This window comes from Heliangelus exortis, chromosome 23 (genome assembly GCF_036169615.1).
Source record: "Heliangelus exortis chromosome 23, bHelExo1.hap1, whole genome shotgun sequence".
NCBI lineage: Eukaryota > Metazoa > Chordata > Aves > Apodiformes > Trochilidae > Heliangelus > Heliangelus exortis.
This window is the reverse complement of record NC_092444.1, coordinates 3725201-3746375: the sequence shown is the minus strand read 5'-3', so window position 1 is coordinate 3746375 and position 21175 is coordinate 3725201. Positions and strand designations below refer to the sequence as shown.

Genomic DNA, 21175 nt, shown 5'->3' with positions numbered 1-21175 from the left:
GCCATTTTCCTTCCATTTTAAGTAGGAGTCACTACAGAACAAAAGAACCCCTGTCCTGAGAGCAGACTTCACTTTTCATCTTAGAATTACCAATTACTAATGATTTCTGATTCTGTTATTCTCATCTCCAGTGTCAAGTGAGACTAAGGAAGAGAAACCATTGTAGGCTCAAGGTTACGGAGGGATATTGCCAGGGGTCCACTGAACCAGGCAGCATTTAAAAAAAATGTGGGCAAGAGCTCCACAGCAAGCTGGCTCTGCAACCAACAGTTGCAGTGATAGTTTTCAAACATGTTCATTTTTCATCCACATACTTCAATGCACCAGAGCAAAATGCCAAGTGTACATCAGGGCCAATCTGAATTTATGATTGCCTTTTGTTACCTCTCTTGAAAGTGGTAACTTTCCTCAGATATGCTGAGAATCCTGGCTCTGACTGGAAAGCCTTTTCCTTCCTTTTCTCCCACATTGCTTTTCCATTTGGAGATTAGTTTTTGGACTCACCATTTACACTGCCTGTCGGTTGCATAACCTGAGCCCACAGGATACCTGTTCTTTGCCAGGTGGGATGTAGTAGTATCTGGAGAGGGAGATCAGCATGTCAGTCATCACCACCAGCTCAGCAGAGCTCTAGCCCATGATTCAAGGGACTGGGTCAGTTTTTATAAGTTTATACCTGTTGCAGAAGATTGTATACTCAGTTTCTCTGGTTTTACAACACCACAGAAGAGCAGAGACACAAAGAGGGGTATTCAGCTTGGTATTTATAGTTACTTGTGCCTGGCTGCCAGCACTGTACTGCTGCATGGCAGAGTTAGCATTGACAGGAAGGTTACTCTTGGTGTAAAAAAAGCCAGTGTGTCTGCAGGCCTTCAGTGACACCTCAAGGTAGGCTAAAACCAGCAGCAAGAAGAGACTTCCCTGAATGTCAGTGTTTTACTGACATTTTATACATCTTTGCCAAGACTTTGAAAACACTGATTTCCTGAAATGTTTCACAATACTTCAAAGCCCCTCACCCTAATAACCAGAAACATATAGTTAATCTGTAGTACATCAGATGGGAAAAAGCAGCAGCTCAATGGAATAAAGCTCCAATGCACAGCCTGGATGCAGTATGCCAAGGACTGCACTGAACAACACATCCCATCCCAAATTGCACCAATTCGCTGCTGCAACCCAGCCCATTAATAGTAACAGAGTTATGCCTTTTGGTGCATTTCACTTTGTTGTAGGAGAATGCTACGATGGAGGGTTTTGTTTGGTTTTTTTTAACTTTATCAGTCAGTCTAATCTTACCTTGGGATTAAGATAATAGCAGGGGGAAATATTTGCAACTTTGCTTTCCCACTCATCTGGAGAAAACCTTTGACTTTCCTCAGCTATATTCATGCAGTTCAGGAGTGCAGCAGTCCTGGCCTGATCAGCTTTCAGACATGAAGTGCAACACAGTATTATGCCATCAGATACTGCTTTAGCCACTGTTTGTATTAGAACATAAAGGTGGCTGGTAGATAGTGGGTTTGCTTTTATTACAGTTTCTAAGACTTCTTGGATACAAGAAATAGCCCTACTGCAGTGGTTAAACCTGTATCACTCAATAAGAATTCAGTATAAATTCAGTATAAAAGTAGACACTGACATTCTGTGTGGCACTGTCTACTCAGAATGATAAAAACCTGGGACTGAAGGTGTGAAAGCCAAAGCAAGAGCTGATATGTACCTAGACTAGGAAGCCTTCATGTGTTTGAAGGCTTCTTCTCATAGGTGTGCTATTTACATACTAGTAATTTTATTGTTCTTTTCTTAATCTAGGACAACATGTCCAATACTATTTAGTCAGGGAACTGATGTGCTGAAACTAGAACATCATCCTTTATTAACTTCAGAAGATCAGTGTGACAGTCTTCATCAGTCAATACTTACCTAAGACACAGTGACAACTGAGCTCCAATCAAGGACATTTTGGGGCACTTCAGGCAGCTCAATGATTATAGTACTCCCTATCCACCAGGCATGTGTCCACCTTTTACATCACAAGCCAAGAGAAGTCATTCCTTACTTACCCAGCCCCAAAGCATTTGGAGAAAGCCAGGATTGCTCAGTGGCCAAAGCAGAGCCACAGCACACACAGCTGGGCTTCCAAAGACCTGCACTTCCAGTTTCTGAGCACTCCAGAAGCTGGCAGAGCCAGCCAGCAACACAAGACCTTACCTGCCTTGTACATCTTTCTGAAGTAAATTAACCAATTATGATACAGTCTCTGAACTGCTGAAGCTCTGAATGAGCTGGATCACATCAAGTACAGTTCAGGTTAGGAAATGAACAAGGAAAGATGGGCAGCAAGGAGGGAATCACTTCATCTCTGAACTACCTTTGCTTGTCTTGAGCAGGCAGATTACAGTCCACATCCACAGATTATGTCTACAACAATGGGAATCAGTAATTGCCTTATGATTTTTTTTTTCTCATGTGCTAAATCACTTTCTTAGTTAATCCACAAGGAGGTCCTCAGGAGCCACAAGTAATGTCTTCAGCTACTGAAAGCTAAGCAAATCTGCCCAGTTTTCTTTGTCCTCCTGCATAAGAGGAGGATAATGTTTCCCTACATTACAATGAAGAAACAGCATGTTTAGCCCATAACTTCATTTCTTTCCTCATTTAATCCAAGACCCCACAGAGGACTGAAGGCAGCTTATCCCAGTACTGAGGAAGATGCCAGCACTTTAATCTACTGATCAAGCATCACTTTGTTAGAACAAAAGGCAGAAAGTAGGTACAGCTTACTTGATTGATAAGTTCCTTTTTGTTTCAGGTGTAGTAACTGGTGTAGATTGGCCTTCCTCCTCCCCACCCCCAACTCCCCTTCCCTTGTCACTGCTTTTATGGAGTATTTGCTTTTGGCTGCCTTCTGGTTGCTGAGGGATGGCAGACTGCATCACAACTGCAGCAATGCTGCTGAAAGACTCATCTGGTCCTGGTGACAGAACTTTCGAGTGAGGCATTGAGTCATATTCCAGTCCCAAGACTGGTTGGGGAGAGCAGCAGGGAGGTAATTGATTTAGTTAGTAATGTCCTTTACTCAAGCTGCACAGCAAGTCTGCAGTGTTAAGGCACTTTCCTGCCCCACTCCAGGTGCACATCTGCAAGGCATTCACATCTCTACAGCTTAAAAAGCTACAGTTTAATATGAAAAGTCACAAACAACAGACACAGAAGCTCTTAGGAGGCAGTATTACTGTAATGCTCTCTCACCTTGGAGTGTCTCAGCTTTGATGCTAAGCTCTTTAGGAGCCAAGCTGCCCAGACCAGAGCAGTCAAGTCTTGGGTCCCTCACCTACCAGCACCACAACAGGGCTCCTGTGTAGAGCAGCTTTCCAGCCTCCAAACACAGTTTGCCTGGATGCACACAGAGGGCATTATTCAATACCAAACAGGCATAGGGATTTAAACCTAAACTTCTTAAGCTGGATTGGAGATTTGCCTCTATCAGACCTAATCAAGGCTTTACCACAAACCAACTTCAAGCACCACTGCAGCTCCAGAACTCATTAAGTAGCCAAGTCATTAACTTGCCCTAACAGCCATAACAAAGCCTCCTTTTCTTACCCTCTCCCACACCAGTTGAACTTGTGTCATGATTTTTACAGTCTGGTTTTCCAGAAGTCACAAGACAGTTACCTTATTTTCTACTAAGAAAGAACCCTAGCTGCTGTACAGCTGTTTTTTTGGGTTTTTTTTTTCATTCTTCACAGTAGAATTTAACAGCCTTACATGAAGTCACATGAACTTGATAATCCAGAACTTCAGAGCTTTCCTGGAAGCTTCTCTCCCCAGTGCAGTGACTGACTCAGCTCCACCAGGCTCTGCAGCAGCATGACCAAGCAGGGCTCCCAGATCATGGAACACCATACAGAAACTGAGGAATGAGAAAGCATCCCCAGAAATTACTCTGTCACTTGCAGCCACATCTACAGATCATTGGTAGTAGGTGCCTTTCCAGAGACTAATAAATTTGGCAGATATCAGCCAAGCTTCCTCTGGATTACTTCACAAAAGGTCTGCTAGACTGAAGCATACCTTACCTCTCCAAAGCAGTACAAATTGCATCCTGGCTCAGTTTCAGTTCTCCACACCTTGAGAAAAGTCTGGGAATCCAACACCAAAGGGCAACAATTTCCCCTTGCATAAAGCTCACTTTTTATGTTGCTTTCCCCACTCTAAAATAAAGACCCACTTGCTATGGCACAGCTCTCAATGCCAAAACACAGCCTCTACCCAAGGTTTTTAAGCTGGAGTCTCTTAACTGATAAGCTGATCTCTTCAGCTTAATACTTTATTTTCCAAAACACCAGCTTTCAACACCAGCCGGAAGAGCTCTTTTCCCTACAGAGCTTTTATTTGCTTGTAAAACACCTGGCTCCCTAATGCCCCTTCCCTTGCTAGCTGCCTTTTATTCCTTTATTGGCATCACATGTCTCATCTGTCACACTGAACATATTTCCCTTAAAGGAGCAAGCAACTGAGCATGAAAAAACACTGACGGCATCACACTTTTTCTGACAAAAGCACATTCTGATCCAAACCATCATCCTGATAAAATCTTGCTTGCCCCAAATTAAGAGATGTAAGAGCTCCTTAGTGAAACAGCTGAGATATTTTTAACATGGTCAGAAAACCTATTTTATCTTCTGACCTTCATCTCAGAAATAGATGCACCACTTTTTTTTTTTTTTTTTTTTTTTTTGAGACTTCCAAAAGATGACTGCACAGAGTGAACCCCCTCTACACTTTCAGCCTCAATATTTAAGTTTGGCATCCTATAGATAGCTGAAAAAATGTTCTCTCAACAGAAGGTGTTAAACAACTGCCACAACCCCCAAATTTCTACTCTATCTGTAATAATGAGGCTCAAGTGACCAGGGCTGTTCATCTCATTCAGCTGTTCATCTCATTCAATGTACCTGAAATATGCAGCAGGGAGATTTGCACTTTAATAATATATGCTATAGTATATGGCAACCCCCCTTTTTCTTCCAGAACAGAAAATAGTAAAAGGGGACTCCCATTTACCTCTTCTGACAGCCTGCTATACTCACCCAGACCCAGATTAGCTTCTGAGAGCTAAGCCAGCTTTGTCATCAGGTCATTAACAGGTTAAATACATAGCTATGGGATAGAGCACTGGTCCCCCTAAGCTTCATGCTAAATGTACTGTGTAGTAATATCACACAGAGTAGTAAGGGGAGACCTCTGAAGCAGGATTATTTGTCTAGCTGTCTCTTTCAGATGAGTTATCAACCCCCTCACCAAGTTTAATTTGTTAAATTTCATCACTTCAGTTATGCTTGTGATCCACTCTCTGCTGGGTTTCAGAACTAGGACCACTGTTGGAGACATCCAGCTCCTACCCAATCCAAATCTGCATTAGTAACATGGTCAGAATCATAAAGCAATGTGTAATGTGAAGCAGGGTAGTCTGCAGTCTCCCTCATCCCTGGCTGGGATCAGTATCCTGCAGACAAACCTTGGTGCTGTGTCACGGACACCCTTGCAATGCCATAAAGGGTCTGTTTGAGATCATGCACATGTGCTGATGGAAGAACCACCAGAACAGAAGGATGCAGAAGGATACAGCATCCAGAAAGTATATTGTGAATATAATTCAAAGCTGTATCACAAATATTAAGTGAAATTTGTCTTGTGTATAATAAAATTTCTAGATTACCAGCCTGAGCAGCAAGGTACCCCAATTCTGTTCACAGTTCTGCCAAGGTGACTCAGTTTTCCCATCTGTAAAGTAGTTCTGGCAAAGTGTATCTATTTGTGTAAAATCATTTGAGACTTTCAAGTGGAAAAGACATTATGGATGGTGTTTTGTCTTGCCATGTAATGTAGTACCCTTTATTATTAGTTATAGCTATTTAACTGCGTCAAGTTCACTTTACAGCTTCTTACTACTTTACAGCTCCTTGCTACACAAAATCATGGTTTGAAAAAAAAAACAACAGCATTTTCTAGGATGGTCTAGAATGGTATCTGTGAAGTCTGTCTTCAGACAAAGAAGTTTTTAAGATTCATATTCATTTTACTTGTCGCTTCATGGGGAGCTGGTGGAATCCATAATTAGAGCCCTGCTACAGCAGTGAACCCAGTCCTAGCAGAAACCCTGAGTCCAACTACAGCCTGCTTAAGCAACTGTAAGGATTTATATATATTAACATACTTAGTGAAGCCAACTAGAGAAATGATACCTGTGACATTGATCATCCCAGTGAATTTGAAAACAGCTGGGCTCTGGTGAAAGTTTTACATCACACCACAATATTTATGAGTGCTGGGATGTGTGCATTCCTGGGCCAGAGAGGCAAGAGGAGGCATTTGTAGAGTTTTGCTTCCCTCTTGGCTGGCTCTCATCATTCCACCTAAAAGCACTGTCAAGCTGAGCTGAAATACACTCTACGAGGTTTACAAGGAAACATTGTTTAGAAAACATAGTATGGTGGTTGTGGATGCACATGAGTAGTTAGAAAGTGGTATGTTAGAATGACAATGATTTCACACAGAGCAAGGCAAGGTCAGTAGGCAAACAGACACACAGAGATACATCTGGATATAAATGAGACCAGCCAAAGCAACGGCGGAAAATAAAGAAACTTTCCGGCAGCTACTGGAAGTCCTGACCTCAGAAAAGGTTTTAGTGTAACAGTGCAGTGCAAACCTCCCCAGCCCAAGAGACGCCACCATGCACCCATCCACGGGGACACGTCTCATGCAAACCCCGGGCGTCAACAGGGTGTCAGCCTCAGCGCAGTGTGTCAGGACACAGTCACAGAGAGGGTGCTCAGCTGGGGCTGAGCGAGGGTGTCTGTCTGCCACAGCAGGGAGGGTCCCCAGAGACCTCCCCCCCACCCTCTTTCACCCGCGATTTTTGCCCCTCCCGATCGTCCCTTCCGGCAAGAAACGACGCCAACCGCAGAGTCAATGTGCGGTGGGAGGAGCGGCCCGGCGGGAGGGGAACTTGTGCCGGGCCCGCCCGCAGCCGCTGCCGCCGCCCCACCGGCGGGCCCGGGGTGGGAGGGAGGTGAGTGGGGGGCGGCGGAGGGGACGGGCGGGGGGTTCGGAGGATGGAGCGGTCTGTGCGCGGCGTTCCGGGCTGCGGTTACGTGTGGGCAACCGGCAAAAAGCGGCCTTCTCCCGGGCAGAGCACCGCAGCGGCCTCCCCGCTGCTCAGCCGAGGTCGAGGGGGTCCCGCGCTTCCGCGCTTCCCCTTCCCCGCTCCCCGGGCCGGTGGGGGCTCCGCGCTCCCTGGTGCCCCGGCGGGGGAGCCCGGGGAGGGCTGTGCCCGGAGAAGCGAAGGGCAGAGGCGTTTTCAAGGAGTGAGGGGTGCCCGGCCCCGCTCCATCCCACGCCTGCCCCTGTCCATCCCGCTTCGCACCCCCGCCGGGCTCTGCGCGTCCCTCTCCTTCCTGCCTCCTACCTCTGTCGGGGGGAAGGGATGTTCACCGAGTGCTTCCTGCATCCCCGGAGCTCGGGAAACCGGGAGGAACTCGCCAGCGGACACGTGTGGGGAAGGTGTATGGTGAGCCTGGGGTCCTTCCTGGCGCAGGTTGGCTGTAGGAGCGAGGTACAGACACGAGAGATCTCATCGCTTGGTTTTGGTGTCTCTGTGGCTGAGATGGTGCCTACCCACCGTAGTTATTTTTCTCCCTGTACCTCTGTTCTCCTGCTTTTCCAAGGTTTCGGAAACTGAGCTACCGGGGCCATAGCTCGTTTGTTTTTAGGGGTGAGGCTGTGTATCAGTGCTGCCTTGGATGGGTAACAGGAAAGGCCAAACACTAATTCCTGCATCTCAGCTTGCTTTTAATGTCAGTCTCCACATGAAGCCTCTGATGATGGGGTCATTCCTGCTCTCATGTTTGCATATTCAGAAGACCAGTATGCTTTTCCCTATTCTCAAGGAATGTTGAACTCTTTCTTTCATGTTAGCCTTTGAGGCCACACTGCACTTGGCCAGGCAACTCTTTGTTATTTTTCATTGGGGATGCAATAGTAACAAAAAAGATGTTTTTCATTTGTTCAGTACAGGAGGGGAACTTACTATATCTGAAAGAAGCTCCTGTGAAACTGGAACTCCCATGACACTACAAGGCAATGCAGTCTCACACTTTCTGCTGAGTTAAGCTCTTAATGTTTCATATGGATTGGGCCCAGGAGTCTTTTCCTGAAGGCTGACTGAGTAACTTTGATCTGGCTGGGGAATTTTTAAAGGTTTATTTTTTACGTGAGCAGTGGTGATTATCTGCTATGAAAGCAGTAAACAAACATCCCTGGATTTACTGTGCATATTTTGGGCAGTGTAGCACAATATTTTGCAATTGGGAGTGTTGTGAAACAGGTTTTTGGTTGGTTTGGAAATACTTGTGACTGTAGCTGCATGTGCCAGGAAACTCCTTGGCTAATTCACTCAGCTCCTTGTGTACATGGAAAAGAATGACCCACCCAAACCCATCCCATTCCATAGTCGGTACCTGCTCTATAGCTGTGGTTTCTGAACAACACCACAGTAACTTCAGTCTGCCAGGGTGCAGCAAGCAGCAAGTCAAACTTCTCTACGTTCCTGGAACATAGTTTGCTCAAGCAAATGTAAATATTACTTTATGGCACTGAGGTACTTTATCTTCTGCATTATAACCCAGTAGTGGGGGAAGGAAAACCCAAACTCTGCTTGAAATGATAATTACTCATCCTGATGGCAAAATGTTAGGAGCCATATTTCTGTCCCCCTGCAAGTGCCAGCACTATTTGCTGCACTCCTTAAGTGGGTACATGGAACTTAAATAGCACAGCAGGAAGGGAGACAGTCACAATAGAAAGCTTTTAGGCACAAGTTAGATTTACAGACTATGATCTATCTTATTGAAGCTCTCCAGAGAAGAGCAATGGATGCTGCTGTCTCTGAGGAATGTCGAGGTCTGTGGGCAGCACTGAGGCTGTGTCCTTGCACCATGGCAGAGTAGAGTGGGCTGCAGTTGTGGTTGACTACCTAGTGCTCAGCTGCTGTGTGACTTCCATGCAGGAAATAGGAAAGGAAAAGCCAAGAAGTCTCTGTGCAAGCTGATCTTTGAGAGAAGAGCCTGGGTGCCCAGAAAACACAGTAGCATCATACAAGTGCTGTCCTGCTGACCTAGGGGGGGGCTCACTGAAACTGCCCCCATCTCACTGCATCAGGGTTGTAGTCTTGGGAGGCCCTTTCTTCTGAGAGTCGGAATGGGGGACTGCTCCTGGGGAGGCACACTAAGGTCTCAGCTGGAGAGCTGCAGCATCTGTCTGAGCTCACATACAAAGCAGAGGAGCAGGAGTGGAGTTTGCCTGCTCACAAGGTTTAGCCACCATGTATGAGCTGAGAACTGGGATGTGCTGGGATGTTGCTGGCAGAGGCATGTTCATTTTTATTCTGCTGTAACTGGGTCTTTCCTCCCATTTACCAGAAAGGGAACAACCTGCCTTATCTTGCTTGCTCACCTGACCATTGATCGGAAAGTCTGCCCTGTGCTCAGTCACAGGAGAAGAGAGATCTGAGCTCTGCAGGCACTGTGAAGAAGTCAAGTTTCCAGCTACTTCTGCCGCTTGAAGACTCTGTAAAGCTCCTGTGTCACTCAGGTGAGTCTGCTGAGGGAGAGAAACAGGAGATTTATAAAAAATGGTTTGAGTTGCAGATAGAGATATTAATAAGTTTCTTGTTTTTGTTTAGTTATCCTCATTCGTTAACTGATTTAGATCTTGTGTTGATTTAATGATGGAACAGTAACTTTTTCTGGGAGCTTTGCAGTGAGTCAAGAGCTAGGACAACATCTGTTTCATCCCTCTGCCACTCAAGGGGAGCAAGGACCAGGCCTTGTATTTTGGATTAGAGAAACAGGAATAATTAAAAATGAGCAAAAGGGCTTTTTGGTGAGGGTAACCAGCTGTTACTGGCTGCAGTGGTTTGAAGTGGAGAAGACCAGAACGGGTGCTGACATGCACTTTTTTATGATGGAAAGCTGCATGAGGCAGAACACAAGCCCCACATTGTCTCCTGGCCGCAAACGCAACCATCATGAGGCAGCATCTAGACTGGCTCATGTCTAGACTCAATTTTGAGGACTAAACTTCTTTCCGTGTTGTTTTATCAGACCATTTGTCTCCCAGTAGCTCATTAGAACCTAATTCAGCTGTGTTCATGAGAGCCATGGTGCCCATGAGTCAGTAAAGTGCAGTATATTAGAGAAGAGCCTCTGTGCTGGAACAGCTAGTGGTCAGGCTCATCTCTGAGCTGCTGTGACAATATTGACATGAATTAATGCCAGGACAGCATAATACCACCAGAGCAAAGTCCCAAACAGGAGGTAGTTTCAAGCAGTACTTAATTTGCAGGCAGGCACACGGGGTTGTTTGTAGCCAGCTCTGAAATTTGTACTAGAAATGGATTTCATTTTCACCATCTAAACATGATGTCTTCTGCTGCTTGGTTTGCACTGGAGGCTGAAGTCTTACCAAGAGCCCCAGTTACTGCCATGATTTAAATCACTGAGGGGAGGAAAGAGTATTGGTGGAGGATCCAGGCAGAAATCCCTGACTGTTCAGCCAAGGAAATGCAGATAACTTGCATTCTTTTTGCAGTATTATAAAATGGATTGACAGATTTTCTTTTTTAATCCTGTCCTCTAGTGTTCCTGGGACACCCCTTCTGTCCCAAGATGCTGAGAAGAGTCCTGTGTGCAGTGTTGTTCATGGGAGCCCTGCCACCACTGGCTGAAGCATCCCAGGGCCACATCTCAGTGGTCTTGCTGGGAGCCACAGGTGATTTGGCCAAGAAGTATTTATGGCAGGGTCTATTCCAACTCTACATGGACCAAGTGAGCAGTGGCTACAGCTTCACCTTTCATGGGGCTGCACTGACAGCTGTGGAGCCAGGGCAGAGGCTGATGTTTGATGTGCTGAAGAAGTTGGCCTGTCCCCCAGATGAATCTCCCAACAGATGTGCTGTGCTCAAGGACCAATTCCTGAAGCTGAGTCAGTATCATCAGCTGAAGACTGCTGAAAATTACACGGTGCTGAACAGAGAGATTGAGACACTGCTTCACCAGGAGGGGCTGAAGGAGGCCGGAAGGATCTTCTACTTCTCAGTACCACCATTTGCTTACACAGAGATTGCCCACCACATCAACAGCAGCTGCAGACCCCCTCCAGGAGCCTGGTTGCGTGTGGTGCTGGAGAAACCTTTTGGCCATGACCTGGAGTCAGCCCAGCAGCTGGCTGCAGAGCTGTCAGGCTTCTTCAGGGAAGAGGAGATGTACCGGGTGGACCACTACCTTGGCAAACAGGTGAGCAGCTTGCAGTGCTCAGCCCCCTGCCAGGTTGAGGGACTCAGTGGCTGGCAGTGTTGGATGTCAGCTCTGCATCTAAGGAAAGTTTTGTTTCCCTCTCAAATCCAGGCAGTCACTGAGTGTGCTCCCAAGCCTCCATTTACTTATGGAGTTCTCTTATTCTTGTCCTGTGCTGTTCTCCATCCTCTTACAGAGCAGAGGAAATATGCAGACCAAAGCAGGCCTTTCTCCCTTTAGAGTGAGGAGGGTCCCCTCTCCAGAGGGAAGCCAGGGTGCATAGGGGTGAACTCTGTGTGTGCATGAAGGAGAGATGCAGAATTCATCTGGTCTTCTCACCAAGGTCAGAGCTTTGGTTTCGCTGAATAAGCAGCACCCTTTCCCTCTCACAGTTCTCCCATCTCATTACACACAGATCTCTCTGCTTAGCTCTGGCTTCTAGAAGCAGTTTTTAATTTGATATGATATGGAGCTAATGGGATGTTAGTTTTGTGGGGTGCTTAGAAGGTTTCTTCCTGCTGTGTGCTCCAGTCAGGGCATGGAAGATCAGCTGCTGCAGGGACAGCTTGGGATGTGGAGCTGCATTGTCCCAGGGGAATGTGTTCAAGGACATGTTGTCCTTGTTTTAGAGGAATGTGATGCTACATTTTGAAAGTAGCCTGTTCCAGCCATGCCACTATGGTCAGATTTTACTCAGAAGGTTGCATGTCAAGCTGCAAGGAGAGCATCTCTACTAAGATGGGTGTTTTGTTTTGGTTTTTTTTAATGCTCAAAATTGCAGGTGGCTTTAGTGGTGTAAGCATCTGATCTGATGTATTTCAGCACTTTGGAATTGCATGTTAGTCCTAGGATGGTCTGACTCAGCCTTTTGTCCTTTGATAGACATCAACTGAGTGCCTTGCAGTTTGTAATTCGGCCTTTTTCACATGAAACCTCAAAATGCCTCAGAAGGACCTTTAATGTCTGCTCTGTACAGTCATTGCAGACCCCACTGTGCATCCCTGCAGGCTCTCTTGCTGATTTTCTCTTCTCTGGTCCTCTGCTGTGTCACATGTCTGCTGTCACTCCAGAGCTGGCTGCATCCCAGTGCTGAATGGGGCAGTGAGGCAGAGGTACTGTGGAAATCCAGTGAGTTTTTGTTGGGTCTTTGGTTTTTCCCTTCACAGGCTGTAGCGCATATTCTGCCTTTTCGACATCAGAACCGACGGTTTCTGGATCCAATTTGGAACCGACACCATGTGGAAAGAGTGGAGATTGTCTTGAAAGAAACTGTGGATGCTAAAGGTTGGTGAGGCAAGTGTGCAGAGCTGTGAAAAAGGAGAACTGGGCAGGTTTACTGATTATGGGAAGGTGGCTGTTGGGGTGGTGCCGGTGCAGAAACAAAAAGGAGCAGATGAATGGTACTTTGCTCCCTGGAAAAAGAGAGGGACTGTCTTACACTTTCTATGCTAGGGACTGACTTCCAGGTGGTGTTGCTGCTGCCCAGAAAAGGTTCCTGTTTCAGTTCAGCTGGAAGCAGAAGCAGGATCCCCCACCTTTTTCTGCTTCAGAACTCGGGGGTATTGCAGCTAGCTGTCCATCCCAAATCTTGGTGAAAACACTGGATTTGGAATCAGTGCAGTCTAAGGCCACTTCAGTTCAGTGCTGCAATAATCTGTTGTAATTATGAACCCTTTTGCATTCTTGTCCTGTTAGCTATCAAGCTCACACTGAGCATACATTTGCACTATTTGGAAGATACTTTTGCATCTTGTGCCTGGATGTTGCTCATTTGGCAAGTCGGTCTCAGTCCAGCTACTTAGGAAAGTCTGTGCCTGTTTCTTTCCCTTCCTCTCTGTAGTAAGAGGATTGCAGAGCCCAGGGTTGCTGGCATGGGTCTCCTGCTGAAGGACACGGCTGCAATCTCTCCCTGCAGTGCTGCAGCATCCACTCTGCAGTGCTCAGCATAAAGCACTCAGGGCTGGACTGCCACCCACAGCACTTCTTGGGATGTCAGGCGCCCTCAGTTCTGCAACATCAGGAGAGCTGCTCCACTCACTTTACCCCCCTCTTCTCTTTTTCTCTTCTCTCTCTTTCTTCCTCGGCCACCACAAACTCAATGAAGGCAGCTTTATTAAACTTGGAGTAGTCTTTTTGGTTTGGCAGCCCAGACCTTGCCTGGGCCTATCTGTGGAAGGGGGATGCACTGCAGAGAGATTGAGGGAGAACAGTGTTGTCTGTGTGTAGCCCCAGCTATACCCTGCACCCTCCGTGCTCTGAACAACTTTCATTTGATGTTTTTTTTTTTTTAGTCCCCTGTGTAGCTTCAGCTGGCAGGCTTGCTCCCACTAAGTCTGCAGCATTGATTACATTAATGAATGTGCCTTTGGATTAGAGCAAGGGAGATAAATGTTATCAATCAATAGGGGAAGCCTATGGCTATAATGTAGTCTGCAGTATGCAGCCTGCTTTTGGGGACTACAGAAAGGCAGTGGTTTGAGTCACTTTCTTTAAGAGTGCATTGTCCTTGTTCCCCTGCTCCCACCTGCATGAGAAGTCAGGCAGAGAAGTAGAAACAGGGCTTTGTACATGAAATTTTATATTGGAGGGCATGAAAACCAGGGGAAAAGAGTCAGTGAAGAGCAGTGCTCATTCAGGGCCCAGCTTCAGCTGTTCTGTGGATGTGGTCTGTAGCTGTGGGGCTGCTGGATGATGAGACATCCACAACTTTTTTAAGTTTGAGAGCTTCAATTGTTAAGCCAGGAGAAGAGGACCTTGGTGCAAACCAGTTAGGACATGTGCCCTTTGTTCTCCTTGAAACATGTCTTACACATGCAGAGGGTGAGGCTGCAAGAAAACCACATCAGTTTCCCAGTCTCTCACCTCCCCTTTGCCCTCAGGCCGCATCAGCTTCTATGAGCAGTATGGAGTCATCCGGGATGTGCTGCAGAACCACCTCACAGAGGCCTTGATGTTCCTGACCATGGAGCTCCCAGACAATGTCAGCAGAGCTGAAGAGGTTTTGCAGTGCAAGCTGAAGGCCTTCCAGTCCTTGCAGGGCCTGGAGAAAAAGAGTGTTGTGTTGGGTCAGTACCAGGCATATACCAGCCAAGTACAGGAGGAGCTGCAGAAGGCACAAGACTACATCAGCACAACACCAACCTTTGCAGGTGAGAGTTTGGGCTGGGCCCTGGAGAGGGGTGTTGTCTGGAGCTGAGGTGTGCAGGAGTTGTCTTGCATGGTGATACTAGCTCCATGACTCTGGACTTCACTGCTGACCCAGGGATGTCTCCAGGCACCCACCAGCATGGTAACTGGGAGCTGTAACAATACTACAGTTGTAGTAGTGTTAGTTAGCTAACTGTCCTCTGAATGGGAAGCACTGCATAGGATCCAGGTCCCATTATCCTTGGTAAAGATTTCTGCTTTGTTTTCAGAAGTGGCCTGCAGACTACTCTGCCTTTTCATGAAGCTGACTTGCTCTCTCATCTGAGGGCTAAGGCATTGGCAGTTCTCTGTGATTAGTAGACCACAAGGTCTTCTCTGGCCATGCTGTTTTCTGAACACTGAAGATTTTGTCTGCATGATATCTGTGCTCAGAAACTGGTTTCCTGCAAGATGAAAGGAGATAATCAAGTAGGATACCTGGGAGGAAGCACAGCAGGGTAGTTGGAGAGCAGTTAGTCCAGTGATGTTATGAAAGAACTGAATGTGAGACAGTGATGCTAAGATGTCCAGGAGTTAAGGAGAATGATGGGTGGGTGATAGAGATCCCCTCAAATCTGCTTGCTGTTCATTTTTCATTTGGTGGCTGAGCTGACTGTCGTTTCAGGTGTGCTGATTCACAGTGACAACCCACGATGGGAAGGGGTCCCTCTCCTCCTCACTTCTGGGAAAGCTCTGGATGAACGGGTGGGTTATGTCCGGGTTCTCTTCAAGAACCGGGCCTACTGTCCCCAGAGGGAGACTCTGAGGGATGCAGGGCACAGCCAGTGTAAAGATAAGCAGATCATCTTCTACATTGGGCACGGTGCACTCAACACCCCTGCAGTGCTGGTGAGCAGAAACCTTTTCAGGCCCGTCATGCCGAAGGACACTTGGAGAGAAGCAGTGGGTCAGTCAGACCTGCACATTTTTGGACAACCTTTGTCTGATTACTACATGTACAGCCCTGTGAAAGAGAGAGATGCATATTCTGTCCTCATCTCCAACATCTACCATGGAAGGAAGGACTTCTTCATTACCACTGAGAACTTGCTGGCCTCCTGGGCCTTCTGGACACCACTGCTGAGTAGCATTTCCCACCTGCCCCTGCGCCTCTACCCTGGGGGTGTGGAGAACCAGCACCTCTTAGACTTTGAAATGATGAGTGGGGAAGTGACATTCACACTGGCAGAGCCATTGGAACTGCTGAACCCCAGCAGGCTGATGCCAAATGATTACAGGACAATCCAGTCCAAATTTCGTCAAAATCCCCTGGTCTCAGCATGGTCTGAGGACCTGATTTCCCAGCTGGCTTCTGACATTGAGAAGACAGCAAGCAGGACCGTGGTGCAGACTGGGCAGTTCCACCTGGCCCTTTCAGGTGGCTCAAGCCCTATGGTCCTCTTCCAGCAGCTGGCAAGACACCACTATGCCTTCCCCTGGAAAGACACCCACATCTGGCTGGTAGATGAACGTTGTGTCCCTCTCGCTGACACCGAGTCCAACTTCTTCACTTTGCACAAGCACCTCCTCCAGAGGGTCAGGGTGCCCTACTTCAACATCCACCCCATGCCTGTGCACCTCAACCAGCGGCTCTGTGTGGAAGAGGACAGAGGCACAGAGATCTATGCCAAGGAGATCATGGCCCTGGTGGCCAATGCCAGCTTTGACCTGGTGCTGCTGGGGATGGGCACTGATGGGCACACTGCCTCACTCTTCCCTCACTCTGAAACTGGCTTGGAAGGGGCTCAGACTGTGGTGCTGACTGAAAGCCCTGTCAAACCTCACCAAAGGATGAGCCTTAGCCTACCCCTTATCAACAAGGCCAGGCAGGTGTTTGTCCTGGTATTGGGGAAGGGTAAGCACGACATCACCACCCTGCTCAGCAGAGTGGGCCATGAGCCAAGGAAATGGCCCATCTCTGGTGTCAGCCCCAGCTCTGGACAGCTGGTGTGGTACATGGATTATGAAGCTCTGCTTGGGTGACACCTTCACAGTGTGCCTCTTCCCTTGTCTGCCTAGCCCTCATAGCCTGGATTTTCCTGTGCAATGTCCATATTTTCCTGTTGCCAGCAGCAGCTTCATCTCTGACAGACTCTTCTACCCTTCTGGGAAATCTGTGGCCTGTGGTGCCTCTGACATTTGAGCCCGGAAAGGAGCTGGGCTCAGTGTTCAGAGCTAAGTAGGAGCCAAGAGCCCAGTGCAGCATTTCTGGCTCTGCCAGGGATTCTGACTGTGACTTTGGACAAATTACCTCACCTTGAAGCACCTCAGTTTTCCCTGTCAGAGCTTTGTGGTCATTAGCACTTAACTACCTCGCAGGCATGACAGGAGACTTGTAAATTAACTACTTGCCAATTTTTGCATTTTTACTTTTGAAATTCTCAGGCTAGAAGACATTAATAACATCTTCATCCTCAGTCTGCCCCGCTCAGTCTGACTGTGACAGAGTCATTGTCACAGTACAATGATGGTTCTGTGCAGAGGGGGCTGTAGTCTCATTTGTGCAGCCCGTGTTGGTGTCAGGCAGCTGTGACCCTGGCCACGCTCTCCTGGAAGCACTGCTGCCTGTTTGCTGTTGTGGCATGTGGCCCCTCAATGCTGCCACTGATTTGAGAGCTCACTGCAGTCCTGAGGCTTTGCAAATTGCCCAGCAGCAGAGGCTAGGCTTATAAGCAGTAATTTGCTGTTTTCATTAAGTGGGTACCATGGGGAAAGGAGGAAGAATCACAATTCCTCCTCAACATCACAATTTAGGCTGTTTGAAGAATGGGGAGGGGGCGAGCCATATGGCAGTGCACAGAGCTGTTATTTGCCTGCAGTGCAATAATTATTGAGGGAACTTCAGAGGAGTTGTTTGGGTTTAGCTAGCAAAGAAATCTTTTCTTTAACCATTTTTCTCTAACTCTCTGAAATGAATTTTTCTGTTCTCAGGATTGAAGCTTGCAGTCTCATCTGGTGGCTTCTAAAATTTCTCCAGGAGGCAGCTTTATAAACTATCTGTATAAACTTCATAAACTTTAGCTTTATAAACTAGGTATCCATTGCAGCTCACATGAAGGTAGCTGCAGTGTCTTCAGGTGGTGTCAGTGGGGTCTCAGCTCAAGGACACTGACTTTCATGGGGAGGGAATTTTCTCTGTACATATCTCTTGGGCACCTCTGTTTTGGCAGGACACTGTTAAGTGGTTATAGAAATTTATAGTGCAGTTGTTCCCAGGAAGAGTTGGAGACATCTTGTCCTTCTTAAAGTCACTATTCCTTCCTTCCTAATTCTCATCTTCCCAGAACACTGCACAATGGGTGTCTCTGCTTTCATGATACTCCCAAATGCTCCCTGATTTTTTCTAATGGGTAATTTAGCACAGCACTGCACCAGAATGCAGCTTTTGCTGAGCACAAGACGTGAGAATTTGGGCTGATGGTCCACGTGAAGATTAGACGCATTCTTACTCACCCAGGGTGGCACCAGGATAGGACAGAGCTGCAGCAGGAAGGTAGAACATGGATGCTGGCTGCCACCAGCAGGGATTCCTCATAGGAATGGGGGCCACTTTCAAGGAGATTTTTCTCTTATAAATGCTGGCCCTGTTTCTGCGGGGAAGTAACTGTGTGTGGCTGACCAGGTGGGGATGGTGGGTCTGAGGTGGCCCAGTTGAATGCTGCTCCTTCAGCAGGGCTGGTCTGGGGCTGTCTGGGGCTGCCAGGCTTGGTCACCATTCACAGCCCTGCAGCCTCACAAAGGGAAAATGCATTTCTCAGGAGCTGGACCTGGTGAGCCCTTAGGGACCTGGGAGCCTAAAGTATAGGGAAGGAGAGAGACTTCCCTTTGGAAAGCTGGACAGTAGGCTTCAGATCCTTCCCTGCACAGGGATCTGCTGAATCCTAGTGATGAAGATGCAAATCCTGGTACAAATAGGTGCTCTGATCTGACAGCAGATGAAGCAAGGTGGGCAGTTGTGTACAGCCTGTGTGCCCAGGTTTCCCAGTTCCTGCCTTGCAGCACAATGCTTATCCTGATGCAGAAATTGTCCTCTCCTAATGTACCAAGTGAGCTCCAGGGAGCCTGTTACCCATCAGCAGTGAGGTTCTTCCATCATGGAGAACATAACTTGGCAGAAGCTTTGTGCAGCATGAAAAGGCCAAAGTCTCAGGGACTGGCTGTGACTTCTGGCAGATGCCCTCCCTCACCTTGCAGATGGTCCAGAAAAGCTGGATGTTACATCCTGTGTTTGACTAAACTGAGCTTAGTTGTTCTAATGTGCTTCACTTTGCACACCTGGGGAAGGAGGGGAGTTGTGGAAGTGCCTTGCCTGCTCTGGTCTGATGACTGGGCTGGCTTTTCTCCCTCTTTCATCCATCCTTGCTCTTGCCTCTTTCATGGTTACAGACAGGCTTAGCTACCAGAAAAAACAGCAAAGGGTGAAAATAAATCACAGGGGAAGGAGAGTAGCAGAGAAAAGCAAGAGGAAGGTGAGCACTGCAGGTTCCTTGCTGCAGGACTTGCTTGTCAATGGATATGTAGAAGGTGGAGTCTGGAATAAGAGGAGTTAACTGGAATAACTCTCTTCATAGCTGAGTACTAGCAAACCCTGGCTCCAAAGTTACCACAGTGGCTGAAACAGCTGTGCAGAGGAAGATGTTTTAGGTCTGGTATGTCCATAAATCCAACCATCATAAAACTTCATTCCAGTTCTTTTGTATTTGGTGTGAGGGAACAAATTTTAATGAAAACTTGACCTATGTAAGAATAAACATGATGTTATGAATGACAGAATTCATCACTGCTTTACAGATGACTGTGGCGTTGGTGTTTTCTTATTTCTCCACACTTTCTTGTTAGTATTTGTCTGGCACCTTTTGAATTAAACACTGGCTTTAGAGAGGTCTATTTGCACTTTTAAATAAGTGTGTGTTTGGGCTGTTCAGGGTTTTTTTTAGAACTGTGTTTTCTCTTAACAAAGACAATTCCTGTTCAACTCTGTAATACTGAACATTTGCCAAATGAAAACCAAGTATTTTTAAATAGATAAAATCTGTGACTTGCAAGAGAATGACTGTGGATGGGAAGAAGGGTTAAATGAGCAACAAATCTGATGAGGAAGTACTGTAGAAATCCACTGGGCTTTGGGCCAGGGAAGCACTGCTATTTTTATTTTCTGCAAGCTATTAATAGCAGGTGTGCACCTTCTTGAGAGCTTGTATTAACCTTTCTTTGCAAAAGCAACTCCATGGAGTAAATTCTTACAGTCTGCTTTATTGATACCTATTTTATTATTTTTTTAAATGGCAAGGGCATTTCTAGAATTCAATACTATGATTATATGGATGTTTTACAGAAATCTGACACTGGAATTATTATAATTTTTCACTTGAACTTTTTATAAATCAAGATGTAAAATCTTATTTTCCCATGAGTAAAGTTTTGTGATTCCTTCCATGTTCTGTAATGAACTGAGAATTATATTTATAAGAAATAAATATTTTTAATAAAAAGTCTTTTAATTTTTTTCAAAGATTGGTGGTCATTCTGGTTTTATTCCTGACCTCTTGGTGAGTGAACTTTTAAATTTCTGTTTGCACAGAGGACAATTGAATTTTCTGTGGTGTGAAGCCAGCATTTAAATGTGCACTGTGACTCCTTTTTGTGTATTGTCCAAACAAAGCCAGGATTTATCAAAACAGATGAACAGCCAGAGACCCTTTAAGGTGAGAAGATGGACAGGGTCCTGAAACCACTAGGCACTGGGAAAGTCTCCACTGAGCCAGATGAACTCCCTGAGTTGCATTTCCATAGATGCAGGATTAGTGAATTTTCCCCAAACCCATGGAACAGAGGCAGTGGTGGTAAAAGAAGCAAAACTTTCAGTGTCTTAACACTTCAAAGCTTTTTTGCGCTGTTCTTGATTTCACCTTTGCCCACAGCTCAGGGCAGTCCTTAGTAGGAATTGTGCCTCTGGATTCATTGCCTGCTTTAGTAGGGATTTTGTTGATTGCCTTCCTTTCCCCAAACAGATGACTGAAAATGGGGCCACTGCCTAAAAAGGGGCAAGAAAGGAATTGGAGGGGAGAGAGTGACAAGGAGGACATTTCGGGAGCCAGAGCGATCCCGAAGCAGGATGCCTTGTGAAGTATCTTTGGGGAATGTGAATCGATCCAGTGCCTTCCAGCTGCTCCCCCTGCAGAGAGCTGGCTCCATCTCCTGTAGCAATGCAGCACCAGGTCTTGCGAGCACCACTGCAGCCCCTGCCAGGGCTCTGCCCTCCAGCTGCTCCCCGCGGCGGGACCCACTGGCTCTGCTCTGCCAAACTGCTCCATGGAGAGGAATTTCCCGCAGGAGCCGTGTCCTGGTGGTGCTCTGACCAGACATCGCCTCATTTTTTTCCTTAAACAGGGCTCCCTTTTGTAGGCATCTCCTTACCCCCCAGACAATCTGGGTCTTGTGTGCCCGATGTTTGGCTCTGAGTAGGGTTGCTGTTGCTGAAACGGGACCTGTGCACAGACAAAAACAGTTAAGTGGCTTCCTTCCTGTAGATCCGAGCCTATTTTTAACAGGATTCAGGCTCTCTCTTTTTTTTTTCCTTTTCTTTTTTCTTTGCTTTTTTTTTTCTTTTTTTCCCTTCTTTC

At 46.8% G+C, this 21175-nt stretch overlaps 1 protein-coding gene across 2 annotated transcripts; it reads left to right on the top strand.

The window, feature by feature from the left end:
- The first annotated feature begins 6989 nt into the window (after positions 1-6989).
- On the top strand, positions 6990-20064 carry H6PD (hexose-6-phosphate dehydrogenase/glucose 1-dehydrogenase). Of its 2 annotated transcripts, none has more exons than XM_071766744.1 (6): positions 6990-7084; positions 9492-9663; positions 10711-11366; positions 12533-12650; positions 14246-14515; positions 15178-20064. In XM_071766744.1, the coding sequence occupies exons 3-6, from the start codon at positions 10740-10742 to the stop codon at positions 16533-16535; spliced, it is 2373 nt and encodes a 790-aa protein (XP_071622845.1). In that variant the 5' UTR covers positions 6990-7084; positions 9492-9663; positions 10711-10739; the 3' UTR covers positions 16536-20064. The 2 variants fall into 2 exon arrangements, with proteins under 2 accessions (XP_071622845.1, XP_071622846.1); XM_071766745.1 differs by lacking the exon at positions 6990-7084 and adding an exon at positions 7105-7627.
- The last annotated feature ends 1111 nt before the right edge of the window (positions 20065-21175 follow it).

Excerpts from the sequence above, each read along its gene's own strand:
- H6PD (XM_071766744.1), top strand. The coding sequence starts at position 10,740 with ATGCTGAGAAGAGTCCTGTGTGCAGTGTTGTTCATGGGAGCCCTGCCA. Across the intron at positions 12,651-14,245 it reads AGAAACTGTGGATGCTAAAG|GCCGCATCAGCTTCTATGAG; the intron begins GTTGGTGAGGCA and ends CTTTGCCCTCAG. Across the intron at positions 14,516-15,177 it reads CACAACACCAACCTTTGCAG|GTGTGCTGATTCACAGTGAC; the intron begins GTGAGAGTTTGG and ends CTGTCGTTTCAG.